We start from the raw sequence: 16,758 nt of genomic DNA, 5'->3' as shown, positions 1-16,758 counted from the left end.
TGCCTCTCCACACATAAATGTGCTTTAATTTGAGATGTTCTGAAATTAGCAATTCATAATGTAGCTTAAAAAGAAAGAAAAAGCCTATGCTGAAAGCATGAAATAAAAACAACAGAAGATGCTCATCAAGCCAGTGGGTTGATCTGTGGAGAGGAAGCAGAGTTGACATTTCAGTTCTGAGTTTGGAATAGTTAGAAATCAAAAATGTTTTAAGCTTCAGAGAAGGGGAGGACTGAATGCCAAGAGTGGTGGTGATGCCAACTGAGAGTATGGTGAAGGCTTATAAATTTTTGCAGATCTGTCTGGTAGAAATATTAATGAAGAATTGGGGGTGGGGGGGGCGGAAAATGCTGATATTGTGAGATGAAAGCAGTGCAATTGCTGGAAATATGAAATAAAAGAAGAAGAAATCAAAATACCACAAACATGTAGTAGTCAGACAGTGTCATTAACATTCCTGGTCTTTGACATTTTTGTCTCCAGTTTAAGACATAATGGAATTGTTTGTGACCTAATTCTGATTGTGGATGCTTTACAGCATTTTTAAGGTTAATGTTAATTAACTATTTTATTTTATGGTCATCTATTACCACAGTAGCCATGTTTTTACTGAAACTACATCTTAAAGTAAAGCAGAATGCTGCAAAAGTGGAGTTCTGGTTGCATCTGTTGAGAAAGATGCGTTGTTTCAGGTCATTGACCTTGCATCCGAGTTGGAAAAATTTAGAAGTCCAATGTGATGGGTTCTGTACCCAAATGGTCCTGGTGAAACTTAATGGATGTAGGTGAGCAGATTATAGATGAGTAAGAGCCCTTTGGTATTGTAGGTGACACCTCCCATTTTCTGATAGTGTGGACTGGTTAGACTGTAATTGGCTGAACTGGATTTGCTGTGTTTTTGTAAACAAGACGTACCTGGGCAATTTTCTGCATTGTCTGGTAGATGCCAGTATTGTAATTGTACTGGAATTGTTAGGCTAGTGGTGTGGCTAGTTCTTTAGCACTTTGTCCCATGGTCCTGAATATGTTTGGTGCTGGTCAGCATGTATGTGAACTGAAATGAATTGGCTTTTGTGATATTGGGGAATCTCGGGATGAAGCAGAGATGGATCATCCACTTGGCACGTCTGGCTGAATGTGGGTATTCTCATTTCAGCCTTCATTCATGTACTGAGATCAGCTCTCATTGAGAATGAGGATATTCTTAGCACCACTGCCTACTGTTGGCTGTTTAACTGTCCACTCCCATTCAGGACTAGATGTGACAGGAATGCAAAATTCATGTCTCATCCTTTCATTGTGAACTATTGGTTGTTCTAAATGGTAATCTGGTTTCCTAATGCTGCTTGGGGAAGAGCACCTCTTACCTCAGAATGAGCAATAAGTGTTGAGCATTGTCTCTCTTTGAAAATAAATAAGAATTCAACTATTGGATAACTGTTATTGGCAACCTAACTTATGTGGTACAGTATAATACCAAAAACACAGATTTTTTTTCTTGTCTGCATTATCAGTCATATTCAAAAGCTATAATCTCTGCAGAGATGCTGTTCCAACAGCCACGGGAGAATTGGTTAATGTTACTGTGATTATATTTGAGAATTTGCAAACATCCAAATATTGAATAAGTAATTAACTCCTGATAATCTAGCTTGGAGTATAGAATTGATTTTTGTCTTGTACCAAGTTGTATATGATGAGCAGGTATGGTGGGTAGATGACGCATCCAATTGCTGAAGGAAGGATAATTTACTCAATCACCCTATTCTTTCATGTGAGGAATAACCATTTGGAGGTGTGAGCTTTAGAGGAGTCAAAAAATTGTAACTAATAAACTGGCTTAACATGGATGCCACCACTATAATGGATTGGAGGTACTGAGTACCTGACTCCTGTTTTTATGTCCCTATTACTTCAGAATTTCTATGAATTTCAAAGTGAAATCCTGAATCCAAAATTGATGCATTTAGCTGATTTCCATTGTCCTGCATTATGTCTGCCCTTTTTTGATTTGATTTTTTTTCAATCCAACCAGTACTTTAGTGAGTGCGTAATGGCACTTCGAAGTGCAGTTGGGTGCTACATTCAGAGTTTGGCAGATTTGGACTCTGTTCAGGTTGAATCTGATCTTAGCCAAAAGAGCAGTTAACATTGCTGTAAGCTTTATTTCTTTATTGGACTGAAGCAGTTGACGGATTATGTCCTGTTGCAATTTCTTATCTGACAGTGCCTCTGCTGGAAAGTTCATTCTCTGAATTGGATATGTTCTCTTTTTTGCCTGTACAATGAAAAAGCCTTTTAACACTTGCACATGTGGAGTGGCTTGAGTGAGGACCATGTGGAGAATTATAATAAATTTTCCATAAAGTGTTATCTTCTACAAATAGCATTAACAAATGCAGAGAGGGAATAGTGAGTTGATAGAGGATAACAGAAAATCGGTAAAAATGCATCATTTCCTTCAAGATTAGAAGATAGTTTATTGGGGTGTGTATATCCTGAAAGAAGAACAGTTCTTCATATCTGTGGTTTTGAAGCTGATTGCAACACTGCACCTGAGATTAGCAGATTCAGCATAGAATCATTCCAGGCATATTTAGTTATTGCCCCTGGAGATGCCTTTAGAAAAGGATGTTTAGAGCAGGATTAGAGGAGGGCTATATTCTGGGTTTGAACAGAACATGTACTAAGGAATTGTTGAATGCTTGAAAACTGATATTCATTTGGTTTGCTCATCATTTTGGTTTTCATGTGCTATAACAATAATACATTTGTGGGCATAAACTGCTCACTTTACAGCAGGCCAAGAGGTAGTGAGGAAATTCCCAGAGGTGGAAAATATTGGAAGCTATGTGCTTCATGTCCATCTTTTTTTTAAGCATGCTATTGCTTGCCATTTACATGTCTCAAACTATATGTATTATATTCCAATATTTTTTGGTATTGGTTTATTATTGTCACGTGTACCAAGGTACAGTGAAAAACTTGCCTTGCATACTGATCGTACAGGTCAATTCATTACACAATGCAGTTACATTGAGGTAGTACAGAGTGCATTGATGTAGTACAGGTAAAAACAATAACAATATAAAGTGTCACAGCTACAGAGAAAGTGCAGTGCAATAAGGTGCAAGGTCACAACAAGGTCGATCTCTCTGTGGAAAGGAATACCAAGGGTTGTTGTGTCAGATGAAGCTTTGTGTATGGGACTACCATTATTTTGAAATGTAAAATGGCCAACTCTAATTTGTGTAGAACATTTTAATGATCTTGAGACACTTCACAAAACACTAGACAAATTTGTAATGTAGTTAATAGTCTAAGCTAGTAAACCTAGTAGTCAATTTATGTACGGCAAGCTCCCTTAAACAACCAATAAGGTAAAGTCCGTATAAATGTCACTTCCTTGATGTTAGCATTTAAGTCCTGAAGCTGTAATGCCTCAAAAGGAAGATGAGATGCTGTTTCTAGAGCTAAAGTTGAGCTGCTTTGAACTGTCTAAAAGGTCAGAGCAGGGTGGAGGATCCAAGGGATAACCAACTGGACTCTTAAGGTCATCCATGGAGACTAAAGAGGTATTCTGCAAAACAGTTATCCAACCTGCATTACCCAATGTAGAGAAGACCAAATGCAGACACTAAATAGGCAGATGCGCAAAAAAAATTTGCTGCTTTGCCTGGAAGGTGTGTTTTGGAAACCGGGTGATGGGAGAGGAGGTGAAAGGCCAGGTGTTGCATCTCCCGTGGTTGTATGGGAAGATGGCATGAAAAGGCCATTTATCCTGTTGAATGAATATTCCACACAAGCATAAGTTTCTGTAGGCAACAGATTGCTTATTTTGTACTTTTCCTTCCTGAGGTTTCATTAAACAACATTCAGAATGTTTTATTGAAATCTCATTTTTGATGGATGCATGTTTTCTGATTTTCTTTTTATAACATTTTGAGATGTGATTAATGAGAACACTGCTGACTTTCATTTTCAATCTGATTTGTGCTCTTCCTCCCTCACCAAACCAGACTCGTTCTTTCTCCTAAGCTTTCACTTGCACCCAAGTGCACATTTAACTACAGCATAAATAAAATGGCTCTGTTGGGTTTGACCTTTTATGTGTATTGTACAAATGATAGTTTTTTCTAACATTTTTGGGTCAATGTTCTGCAGTTTCTGCAGGGTTGAGTTGTATGCTGTAATTGTTGGGTGCAGAATATCACAAATTGAGGTGTAGCAATGTAATGTTAGCTCCAAGGTGACAATGTTCTTTTAATTTTCCTAAACCAGAGCATCCTCCCAGAATTTAATTCTTGGTGACTGAAGTGCAAGCACCATGGCTGTAGGGTCTAATTGTGACTGGGGCCCCTTGAATTTGGGAACAAAAGTAAGCCATTGAGCACCCTGAGCCTCTTCCAACATTCAATAGGATAATGGCTGATCTGCAACCTAAATGCCATGTGCCTGCGTTTGCTCCATATCACATTAACTTTGAAATACCAAACCATCAAATTAGTATTTAAAATTAATTACTGTAGTGTCAGCTGCAGTTTGCAAATGAGAGCAATGTGGAAGGCTGGATTACTTAAATCCTACAGTGGTAGCTCGGGAATTTTGTTTCACTTAAGTAAATAGTGGAATTAAACGGTGGTTTCATTGATAATGATGATGGAACTGTTGGATTGTTTCTTGTTGGATCTCAAGCAAGTTGTAAATTCAGATAATATTGCAATATCTATCAACTGTACCGAACTTGACCACCTTCCCACCAATTCCCCTCCAATTAGCAAATAAATCAGTTTATTTGGTACTTGTGCATTTAAACTGATTTGATTTCACTTGAATCCATACATTAGGTAACTATTAAATTGTAAGCTCCCCAAAATGACATTGCCATGCATTGTGGTAAATAGAGTAATTCATAGTTTCTACAAGTGACGTTGAGGCAGATTTGAAAACAGCGAAGCAAAAATCCTATAGCTAAAGCCCCAGGGCACCAAAGTAGAGTTTGTCATATGCACAAGTACATGTATGCACAGCTGCAATGAAAAACTTGCAGTGGCATCACAAGTACATAGCACCATGACTGAAGATACTTTTTATTCATCAATAACTGGATGATGCTAAATTTGTGTTTTCAAAATCAAGACTGGAAAGGAAATTAAGAAACCAAGGATCCCTTGATGGATTGTGCCTGCTCAAAATTCCTGAGTCTGGGATTAGATTAGATTTTCAATGACTTGGTCTCTACAGCTTTTTGAAGGACAGGCTTCCAAATTTCCACTGCTGCCTTCTAAACAGGTAGAATTTGAATCAAGATCCCAGTGGCTAAAAGCCAAACTGCAGTCCCTAGTGTAATGGGTTTTTCTGATACAATACTGCACAGTCGAGCCTTGCCTTAGCCCTTGTCACAGAGCCAGATCTAAATGCTATCGGCCTGCTCTTGTTCAAGCACAGTTAATGCCAGCTGGGAGTGTGATGCCAGCCCTTCCAGATTTCTAAGCATGCAGTGGTGATGGAGCTAGACTAATGACTTGTATGGTTTGGAGTAAAGCTGTGTTGTATATTGCTTTGTTCTCAAATACGACTGTATTAGTGGTACTGGGCCCATCAAGTGGGGCAACATAGTCACAGCAGGTAATGTATGTGCCTCCCTGAGTTCCTCCAGCTTTTTGTGTTGCTCCAGTACATCTGCCTCATTGCTGCAGTGATAAAGGTTCAATTCTGATCTTGAGTGCTGTCTTTGTGGAGTTTGCACATTCTCTTTGTGACCATCCGGTTTCCTCCTGGTACTCCTGGTTTTCTCCCACATCCCAAAAATGTGATGGCAGGTTAATTGGCTGTTTTAAAGTGCACCTTGTGTTGGGTAGCAGGGGAATTGGAAGAATTGATTGGAATATGAAAGAATGGGTTGCAGGGAAATAAATGGAATAGAAATGATAAGATTGCTTTGGCAGAATGACTGCTTCCTATGTCATAAGGAAATGAGAAATATGAGAAGTGCAAATGTTGAAATTAACATTGCTTTTGTCCAAAGTTCAAATTGGATTTGGTAATATAAATTGACTGAGTTTTAAAGTGCAGGATTGGATATGCTATTTTGAGAGTTCTTGTAAATTTTGCTTATGTACTGTGTAATTTTTGTCTTCCAGTAGGTCAGATGTCTGGAGCTGGGGCAATGGTGCCAGGACAACCAATGGCAGGCCGTATGATGCCCAACCTCCAGCCAAATATGTCGTCAGGAGCACCTTCCCATCCAAACCCAAGTGTTGTCCCATCAACACTTGGTAATATGATGGGCCCACGACCAACAGCTGCCACCAATGGCATGTGTAAGTGCTTTCCAAAAATATGCTTCCACTTCTGTGTAATATGCATCATTCACAATAAACTAAAAAATAATTTTGCATATTTGAAGATAAAACAAATGTTCATGAGGTTAATAATCAGTGTCTATTATTGCTTTGCTGAAGAATGTGGACCAGAGCATTGAGAAAACCCCATGCTTATGAACAGAAGGGGGTGTAGTGTTGGGGGAACAGTGAGAATGTTTGTAGGGAATCATTGCAAATAATTAGTGCACAGCAAAATTTTACTGCAATGGAGTGAAAGTCCATTAATTTGCTTTTAGAAGTTAAGGTGAGGGGATGGAGGAAATCACTCAGACTCTTGTCTCCAAAAACTTTTCTTTGTGATATTTGTATGGCTTGCCTCTGTATCCTTCCCTGTAATTTTTCTTCCTGTGACATTCGTTACAATTTAGGAAAAGTCTCTTCCCTCTTTGTTACAATTTCTTTATTAGTGTGAAGCATAAGCAGCTTGTATAGATCAAACTATTCCATCACTTTCAAACATCAGTTTTGCTTAGCCAGTGGTGCCCTGTGTTCTGGATCAGCCGTTTTTAGTCAGTCATGGAGCAATACAAGCCCTTTGGCCTAACCAGTCCATACCCAGCTGGTACCAATTTCCTGCAAACGGCCCTTATCCCTCCAAGTCCTGCCCTTCCACGTACCTGTCCAAGTGCTGCTTAAATGATACTATTGTACCTGTCTCAACCACTTCCTCTGGCAGCTCATTCCATATACTCACCACCATCTGCATGAAAATATTGCCCTTCAGGTCCCTTTTAAATCTTTCCCCTCTCAGCCTAAACCTATCCCCCCCCTACCCTGGGGAAAAGACTGTTACCATCCACCTCATCTATGCCCCTCATAATATTAAACACTTCTGTAAGGTTCCTCTCATTCTCCTACATTCCAAGGAATAAAGACCTAGCCTGGCCAACCTCTCCCTATAACTCAGGCCCTCTACCCCTGGCAACATCCTCATAAATCTTCTCTGCGCTCTTTCCAGTTTAACCACATGTTTTCTGTAATAAGGTGAATAAAACTGTACAGTGTGGCCTCACCAATGACTTGTACAACTGCAACATAATGTCCCAACTCCTGTACTCATTGCTCTGACTGAAGACCAGTGTGCTAAGTGCCTTTTTCACGACCCTGTCTACCTGTGATGCTGCTTTCAACGAACTATGCACTTGTACTCCTCGGTCTCTGACCCATTACACTCCCTGGTGCCCTACTGTTCATAGTACAAGTCCTACACTGGTTTGACTTTCCAAAATGCATCACCTCACACCTATCTGTATAAAAATCCATTTGCCACTCCCCAGCCCACTTCCCTAACTGATCAAGATCCCCCTGTAATCTATGATAACCTTCACTATCAACATCATCTCCAAATTTCATGTCATCCACAAATTGATCAAGTCTTGTGCATTCACATGCAAATTATTTACATAAATAACAAATAACAAATAACAAGGGTCCCAACACCGACTCCTGCAGCACACCACTAGTCACCGTCTCCATTCTGCGAAACAACCTTCAACCACCACTCTCTGCTTCCCAACTCCGAGCCAATTTTGAATCCACCTAACTAGCTCTCCCTGGATTCCATGGGATCTAACTTCCAGACTAGCCTACCATGCGGGACCCTATTGAAGGTCTTGCTAAAGTCCAAATAGATAATATCCACTGCCCTAACCTCATCTACTCTTTTGCTTACCTCTTCAAAAAAAAAATACTCTAAGGTTTGTCAGGCACGACTTTCCACACACAAAGCTATGCTGACTACTCCTAATCAGACTCTATCAATCCAAATCCTGGTAGATTCTGTCCGTCAGAATTACCTCTAGTTACTTCACCACCACTGACCTGGAGTTCCCTGACTTGTCCTTGCTACTCTTAAACAATGGAATAACATTAGCTAATTTCCAGTCTTTGGGAACTTCATCAGTGGCTAATGATAAATATCTCCTTAATTGAAAAACTTTCTTGAATACCAATTGTACAAATCAATTCATTACACAGTGCAGTTACATTGAGTAGTACAGAGTGCATTGAGGTAGTACAGGTAAAAACAATAACAGTACAGAGTAAAGTGTCACAGCTACAGAGAGAGTGCAGTGCAATAAGGTGCAAGGTCACAACAAGGTAGATCGTGAGGTCAGAGTCCATTTCATCGTATAAGGAACAGTTCAATAGTCCTATCACAGTGGAATAGAAGCTGTCCTTAAGCCTGGTGGTATGTGCCTGATGGAAGGGGAGAGAAGAGAGAATGACCCAGATGGGTGGGTTCTTTGATTATGCTGCTTCGCCAAGGCAGTGAGAGTCCAAGGAGGGGAGGCTGGTTTCTGTGACGTTCTGGGCCGTGTCCACAGCTCTCTGCAGTTTCTTGTGGTCCTGGGCAGAGCAGTTGCTGTACCAAGCTGTGATGCATCCAGATAGGATGCCTTTTATGGTGCATCGATGAAAGTTGGTGAGTGTCAAAAGGGACATACTGAATTTCTTTAGCCACCTGAGGAAGTAGAGGTGCTGGTGAGCTTTTTTGACTGTGGCATCTACGTGATTTGACCAGGACAGGCTTATTGGTGATGTTCACTCCCAGGAACTTGAAGCTCTCAACCCTCTCGACCTCAGCACTGTTGATGTAGACAGGTGCATGTACACCGTCCCCTTTCCTGAAGTCAATGACCAGCTCTTTTGTTTTGTTGACATTGAGGGAAAGGTTGTTGTCATGACACCATTCCACTAAGCTCTCTATCTCCTTCCTGTACTCTGACTCATTGTTATTTGAGATATGGCCTATAATGGTGGTATCATCTGCAAACTTGTAGATGGAGTTAGAGCAGAATCTGGCCATGGTCATGAGTGTATAGGGAGTAGAGTAGAGGGCTGAGGATGCAGCCTTGTGGGGCACCAGTGTTGAGGATAACATGACGGAAGCAGTGAGTCAGGGTGTTAAACAATGTGGGTGAATTGGGGTAGTCTTGGACTTTTGGAAAAATAAATCAGTGAATCGAATTTCCTTTGAACAAACTGGTATTTTTAAATTAAAACCTTAACCTTGTCTTTTGTATGATTCTGCAGATCCAGGCCCAGCTGTACAGCCAGACTCTGTAGTGGTGTCCACAACAGCAGCAGCAGCACCGTAACCAGGGATACTGGCAGTAGGGGACGATCAGTAAAACCTACATTTCTATCCAGCTACCTCCCTTCTTGAAGACAGCAAGTTCCAAAATGTTTGCCTCTATTTTGTTTTTGCTCCCTTTTTATTGCAGTTGTTTTCTTTTTGGAGAATAGAATTTCTTTGGAAAAAAAATTAAAACATGTTCTAGTCAATTTTTCCACAAAAACAAATTGTTAATTGTCTCTCATATTTGATGGATTTTGTGGTGACTGAGTGCTTCCTACTTCCAGCTCTGCATCTTTGCACTGAAGCAGATTGGGTTGTTAGTTTATTCATTAGGGAGGAGAGTGTCCCTTTCAGATGGCAGTGGTCTATCACTGTTTCAATAGCAGCCAAAGGTGATTGTAGACTGTACATGACATGGGTATACTGGTTTTCTCACTTTGAAAGAATTCCTCCTGGGATACCAGTTTCTCTTCCTTCTTATGGTACTTCATTCATGTGACCATACTTGGGTTTTAAGTGAGAAGAGACACCATAGCTGAGACTAATCTCATGCACCTTGGTTTGCTATCCATTAACTAGTGCTCCAGTTAGGAGCAGACAGCAGGGTAGAGGGGTAGGCAGGGAGAAAAATAAATCAACCAATGCCTGATTGATTGTAACAGTTTCATGGGTGGAACCTTTCTGCTTCCTGGATTGTAAACTGAAACACTGAAGCATGAGTGCACAACTTAATTTCTAGAGAAAATTTGTGGGTTCTCTATAAACAGATCAAGTAGTGCAATTTAAAGAGCATTTTCTGGTCAATCAGCAGTATCTAACTTTCATACCAACTTGTGCAATCTCTAGCCTATGTGAAGCATGTTCTCTTTTTTGCAAAATAGAATTCAATGGGAAGCTGTCTCTTCCAGAGCAAGTGCATGTTAGACTGTATGGAGCACTCATGGCTTGGATGTTACATCAACAGAGAGCCATAATTGTCCTTGAACCACGAGGTGCTTGAGATTTGCTCTTATCCATTCACTATATACGAGGTGCCTGCGTTTCATAATTATGCATTCGTGCAAATTGAGGGCATTCCAGTTCAGTAAAGGAACTGGGGAGTGCCTATGGATGAGATAAATTTGATGGAATCGGTCCCTGGGGCACAATGAGTTCTATTCTCTTGAATGAGTTCATCTAAATTAGAGATGTGTTCCTATAACAACCTACAAATTAATCTCTTTAACCTTGATAGACCTCTATGGCTTCATGGTCAATTGATATCAGAATCTTGGCTGCTCCTTGTAAATCACAGATAATTTCTCCTTTAACTGAAACTAGAACAGGCACTAGATTTAAAGGAGCAATGATTGAAACAAATAAATTTGTTGCTGAGAAGCTGAAAATATAAATTTGTTTCTATTAGAGACTAGCATTTTGTAATGTGGTATAAAAATCAACAGATAATGTTGGAAGTACTTACCTGCTATGACAGCATCTGTCAACTGAGAAAGAGGAGATTACCTTTCAATTGTGTGACTTTCCCTGCCTTGTCCATGGCACTCCTTCGTGACAGAGGTAGCAAGCACCCACTGGCTCTTGACAAACCTGAGGTCGAACATTATTTTTGGCTCTTGGGTCATTGAGTTCGAATCTGCCTTCCCACCAAACCATTTTGCAATTTTAAGAATGTTTTTAACCAAGCTATTTCTACAGTTTTGTCTTTTAACCCTTCTCCTGTGGCCTGGTGACTTCAATAGTAACTTGAGGTAGTAAACTCTGTTCTTGTTACACTTTTTGTTCCCTGCTTTTCAGAAGTGTAGTATATTTAATTCTGTGTACAGAAAGCTGTATAAATACCCCAACCCTTTTTTTGGGGGGGAACTTGGTTTGTAAGTGCAGGAGAGAAAACTGAAATGTTTGCAAATATTTTCCAGCTAAAAATATGCCATCAGGCTCTGTTATTAATTTATTATTTGGGTAAATCTCTTACATGCAGAAGGCATTAAGAACGCTTTAGCTGTTGGCTGAAGCCTTTTGTGGAAGAATTGATTGTCCCTTGAGTTGAGCTATTCCACCAATGTGGCCATTGTAGAAAATCTGGGCAAAAACAAAAGATGAAAGATGCAGAAGAGTTGTTGTTCAGCCTAGACCAGTTTGGGGCCTACGGGAATCACTTGAATTTGTAGCTTTGATCCAGATACTGATGGTAAAACAACAATAACGATGCACAAAGAGGCTGGAAGTGAAACACAAGAAAATGAAAGCAAGGGTAGGCCAGTTGCCCCTCAAGCCTACCCTGCCATTCAAAGAAGTTATGGTTGATCTACCCCAGGTCTCAACTCTGTGCCAGATCCCCATAACCTTCAATCCCTTTTCCCCTTCTTGGGAGCCACCTCTCAGCAAAGGCAGTCATCAATGCCAAAATCTATCATCCCCCTCCAGTGTGTCAGTACAACCTTTGAATATCTGAGAAAAGTGTTTGAAGTTCAGGACCTCAAACTTGGCATAAAGCACATGATTACTGCCTTTCTCTGCACTTTGGAGATGTGGACTGCCTATGGTTGATACTTCTACAGAAGCAGTATCACCAATACCATTTCAACAAAGTCCTCAAAATCCATTACCAGGAAAAGCAAACCAATATCAACATTCAGCTGACAGCAGCAGCATCAAGGCTCCAATTCTTTAATTCCCTCAGCCAGCTCTGGGTAGACCACAATGTCTGCATGACTGACACCAGACTCCCAAAGCAATTAATTTACTCTGAATTCTCTCACAGCAGGAGAGTTATAGGCATATAAGCAAAGTTATTCAGGGGTATTATTGCATTTTTTCCCAAGCAACTACAAGAAACACCAACATACTGGTATTGGTTTATTATTGTCACTTGTACTGAGGTACAGTGAAAAGCTTGTCTTACAAACCGATCGTACAGGTCAGTACTGCTTACCACCACAATCTTAAAGTACCTGCATGTTAACATTCATACACAAAACTACCCAAGGTCTCTCTAAGCATCAACGCCTTTCAATCTCTTACTATCTTAAACATACTCCAGCTTTTCCTCCTTATTCCCTATTAATTGGATGACCTTGCCTTTTTTCCACATTGTATTCCCTCTACCATGTTGGAGCCCAGTTCCTTAATCCATCTGTGGAGTTCATTCCAGGACCTCTGGATTTCTGGAAGATGGCAATCTGTGCATCCAATATTTCCTTAACCGCTACCTTCAGAACCTAGGATGCAGGATACCAAGTGCTGGGTCTTTACCACTTCTCAATATCGTTGATTTCTCCAAAGCTTTTCAACTACATTGATTTTGTTTTTGAGTTCACTCCTTCCTGACCAAGAAAGTGAAGCACTTCATTTTTATTTTTACTATTTTCCTAATCCTTACCTCGTTCCAAAACAATTTTTCTGAGGTGCTGAAATGAAGCAATTTCCTGACTTTATTTATGCCTGCACTCAGCAACTGAAGAGCCTCAAGCGTAGCGGTTAGTGCGACACTATTACAGTGCCAGCGATCGGGGTTCGATTCCCGTCGCTGTCTGTAAGGAGTTTGTACGTTCTCCCGTGTCTGCGTGGGTTTCCTCCGGGTGCTCCGGTTTCCTCCCACATTGCAAAGACGTACGGGTAGGTTGATTTGGTTTAAAATGCGTGGCGCGGACTTGGGCCAGAAGGGCCTGTTACCACGCTGTAAATAAAATTTTAAAAAATTTAAATAAGAAAACTTAATTATTGTAAGATTTCAATATAAAACTAAGGTATTTGGGTAAGTTGTGATTTTTAAGAAAAAAAGGCTGTTACTTTGCTTGATAAATGCCCAATAAGAACCATCTTGTTTAAATTTTTAATAATCCCCACCCATCATCAGAGGTGTTATTTGCTGTTCTTTACCTGGCACTAGAAGAACATAATTGTGCATGAGCAAAAAAACAAACTGCTGGTGGAACTTAGGGGGGCCACTGTCCCTCTGCCTCTTCAGATGCTGCCTGACCTACTAAGTTCCTCCAGCAGTTTATTTTTTGCTCCAGATTCCTCCCTCTGTAATCTCTTGTGTCTCCATTATTATGTATAATACTGGCTCCTACTTATTGATCAGTGACCCTTGCTGGAACCTTGTATGTGTGGGATAATCAAGTTTAATAGGTAACATTCTTGGTTTAATATCATGGTGCTCTGATAAGCATTTGCACACATCCTGGTTAAACAGGATGCCAGATTGTGCCCATGGAATTCTATTCTGGAAACCATTGGCACATACTTAGTTATTGGAAGGTGTTCTGAGAGATAGGACATATAAGTATTTGGACAGCCAAGGGTTGATTAAGGATAGTCAGCATGGCTTTGTGCGTGGTAGATCGTGTTTAACGAATCTTGTGAAGTTTTTTTGAGGAGGTCACGAAGAAAATAGATGAAGGAAAGGCTGTGGATGTTGTCTACATGGACTTTAGTAAGGCCTTTGACAAGGTCCCACGTGGAAGATTAGTTCAGAAGGTTCAGTCAATGGGTATCCATGGAAAGCTTGTAAACTGGATTCGAAATTGGCTGAGTGGGAGAAGACAGAGAGTGGTTGTGGATGGTTGCTTGTCAGATTGGAGGCCTGTGACTAGTGGTGTGCCTCAGGGATCTGTGCTGGGGCCATTGTTGTTTTTTGTATATATCAATGATCTAGACGATAATATGGTAAATTGGATTAGTAAATTTGCAGATGACAATAAGATTGGAGGTGTAGTGGACAACGAGGAAGGCTCTCAAAGCTTGCAGAGGGATCTGGACCAAATGGAAAAATGGGCCAGAAAATGGCAGATGGAATTTAATGTAGACAAGTGTGAGGTGTTGCATTTTGGAAGGACAAATCAAGGGAGGACATACACAATAAATGGTAGGGCACTGAGGAGTGTGGAGGAACAAAGGGATCTGGGAGTTCAGATACATAATTCCTTGAAAGTAGAGTCACAGGTAGACAGGGTTGTAAAAAAGGCTTTTAGCATCCTGGCATTTATAAATCAAAGTATTGAGTATAGGAGTTGGAATGTTTTGGTGAGGTTGTATAAGTCATTGGTGAGACCAAATTTAGAATATTGTGTGCAGTTCTGGTCGCCGAACTACAGGAAGGATGTCAGTAAGATTGAAAGAGTGCAGAGGAGATTTACTAGAATGTTTCCGGGTCTTCAGGAGTTGAGTTACAGGGAAAGATTGAGCATGTTAGGACTTTATTCCTTGGAGCGGAGAAGAATGAGGGGAGATATGATGGAGGTTTACAAAATGATGAGGGGCATAGACAGAGTTAATGCAAGTAGGCCCTTTCCGCCTAGATTAGGAAAGATAAGTATGAGAGGACATGGCTTTAGGGTGAAAGGGGAAAGGTTTGGGGGAACATTAGAGGGAACTTCTTCACTCAGAATGGGAGTGTGGAACGGGCTGCCATCTGATGTGGTAAATGCGAGCTCGTTCTTAACTTTCAAGAGTAAATTGGATAGATACATGGACGAGAGAGGTCTGGAGGGGTATGGGCTGTGGGCAGGTAAATGGGACTAGCTGAATAATGTTTCGGTACAGACTAGAAGGGCCGAATGGCCTGTTTTCTGTGCTGTAGTTTTCTATGGTTCTACATCAATGAAGGGAGAGCAGTACATGTAGTGTATATGGATTTCAGCAAGGCGTTTGATAAGGTACCCCATGCGAGGCTTATGGAGAAGGTGAGGAGACATGGGATCCAAGGGGACATTGCAGTGTGGATCCAGAACTGGCTGGCCCACAGAAGGCAAAGAGTGGTTGTTGAAGGGTCGTATTCTGAGTGGAGGTCGGTGACCAGTGGTGTACCTCAGGAGTCTGTACTGGGACCCTTGCTCTTTATGATTTTTATAAACTACCTAGATGAGGAAGTGGAGGGGTGGGTTAGTAAGTTTGCGAATGACAGGAAGGTTGGGGGTGTTGTGGATAGTTTGGAGGGCTGTCAGAGGTTACAGAGGGACATAGGATGCAGAGTTGGGCTGAGAAGTGACAGATGCAGTTCAACCCAGATAAGTGTGAAGTGGTTCATTTTGGTAGGTCAAATATGATGGCAGAATATAGTATTAATAGTAGGACTCTTGGCAGTGTGGAGGATCAGAGGGATCTTGGGGTTCGAGTCCATAGGGGACACAAAGCGGCTGCGCAGGTTGACTCTGGTTAAGAAGGCATATGGTGTATTGTCCTTCATCAATCGGGGAATTGAATTTAGGAGCCGCGAGGTATTGTTGCAGCTATATAGGTCCCTGGTCAGACCCCACTTGGAGCATTGTGCTCAGTTCTGGTCGCCTCACTACAGGAAAGATGTGGAAGCCATAGAGAGGGTGCAGAGGGTGCTGCCTGGAATGCGGAGCATGCCTGATGAAAGTAGGCTGAGGAACACGGCCTTTTCTCCTTGGAGAGATGGAGGATGAGAAGGGACCTGATAGAGGTGTATAAGATGATGAGAGGTATTGATTGGGTAGATAGTCAGAGGCTTTTCCCCAGGGATGAAATGGTGGCCACGAGGACATCGGTTTAAGGTGCTGGGGAGTAGATATAAAGGAGATGTCAGGGGTAAGTGTTTTTACTCAGAGTGGTGAGTGCGTGGAATGGGCTGCTGGAAACTGTGGTGGAATCGGATACGATAGGGTCTTTCAAGAGACTGTTAGATAGGTACATGGAGCTGAATAAAATAGAGGGCTATGGGTAAGCCCAGTAATACCTAGGGTAGGGACATGTGCGGCACAGCTTTGTGGGCTGAAGGGCCTGAATTGTGCTGTAGTTTTTCTGTGTTTCTATGTTTCTAAACTTGAAAGAGTGCAGAGAAAGAAGCACCTCATTTTCTGTCTTGGAACATTGTAACTGACGGCATGAACATTGAGTTTGGCATGGTAGCATACTGGTTAGCACAATGCTTTACAGCGCCAGCGACCTGGGTTCAAATCCGGCCACTGTCTGTAAGGAGTTTGTACGTTCTCCCCGTGTCTGCGTGGGTTTCCTCCAGGTGCTCCGGTTTCCTCCCACATTCCAAAGACATACAGGTTAGGAAGTTGTGGGCATACCATGTTGGCGCCGGAAGCGTGGCAACACTTGCGGGCTGCCCCCCAAAATCACTACTCAAAAGATGTATTTCACTGTGTGTTTTGATGTACATGTGAGTAATAAAGATCTTCTCCCAGTATAAGTAATCCCCACCCCCCTTCCCTCAACAAACCCCCTCCCCCCCCCCCCCACCAGGCTTCTTCTCTTCTTCCCATTCCTAGCCTTTTTTTAACCTTTTTTCCCCTTTCTCTCTTTCTTACCTTTGACCCG

At 41.4% G+C, this 16,758-nt stretch overlaps 1 protein-coding gene across 5 annotated transcripts in view; it reads left to right on the top strand.

Moving 5' to 3' along the window:
* The window catches only part of smarcc1a (SWI/SNF related, matrix associated, actin dependent regulator of chromatin, subfamily c, member 1a), a 123,856-nt gene extending 114,164 nt beyond the window's left edge, over positions 1 to 9,692 (top strand). For 4 of the 5 annotated variants that reach the window (XM_052022934.1, XM_052022933.1, XM_052022931.1 and 1 more), the window contains 2 exons: positions 6,144 to 6,323; positions 9,423 to 9,692. In XM_052022934.1, coding sequence (XP_051878894.1) covers positions 6,144 to 6,323; positions 9,423 to 9,487 — 245 coding nt within the window. In that variant the 3' untranslated portion in view covers positions 9,488 to 9,692. The remainder of the gene's footprint in view (positions 1 to 6,143; positions 6,324 to 9,422) is intronic. The other variant, XM_052022932.1, reaches the window with a different exon arrangement.
* Positions 9,693 to 16,758: the final 7,066 nt, after the last annotated feature.

The sequence above is a fragment of the Pristis pectinata genome, chromosome 9, assembly GCF_009764475.1.
Source record: "Pristis pectinata isolate sPriPec2 chromosome 9, sPriPec2.1.pri, whole genome shotgun sequence".
NCBI lineage: Eukaryota > Metazoa > Chordata > Chondrichthyes > Rhinopristiformes > Pristidae > Pristis > Pristis pectinata.
This window is presented reverse-complemented; position numbering and strand designations above follow the sequence as displayed.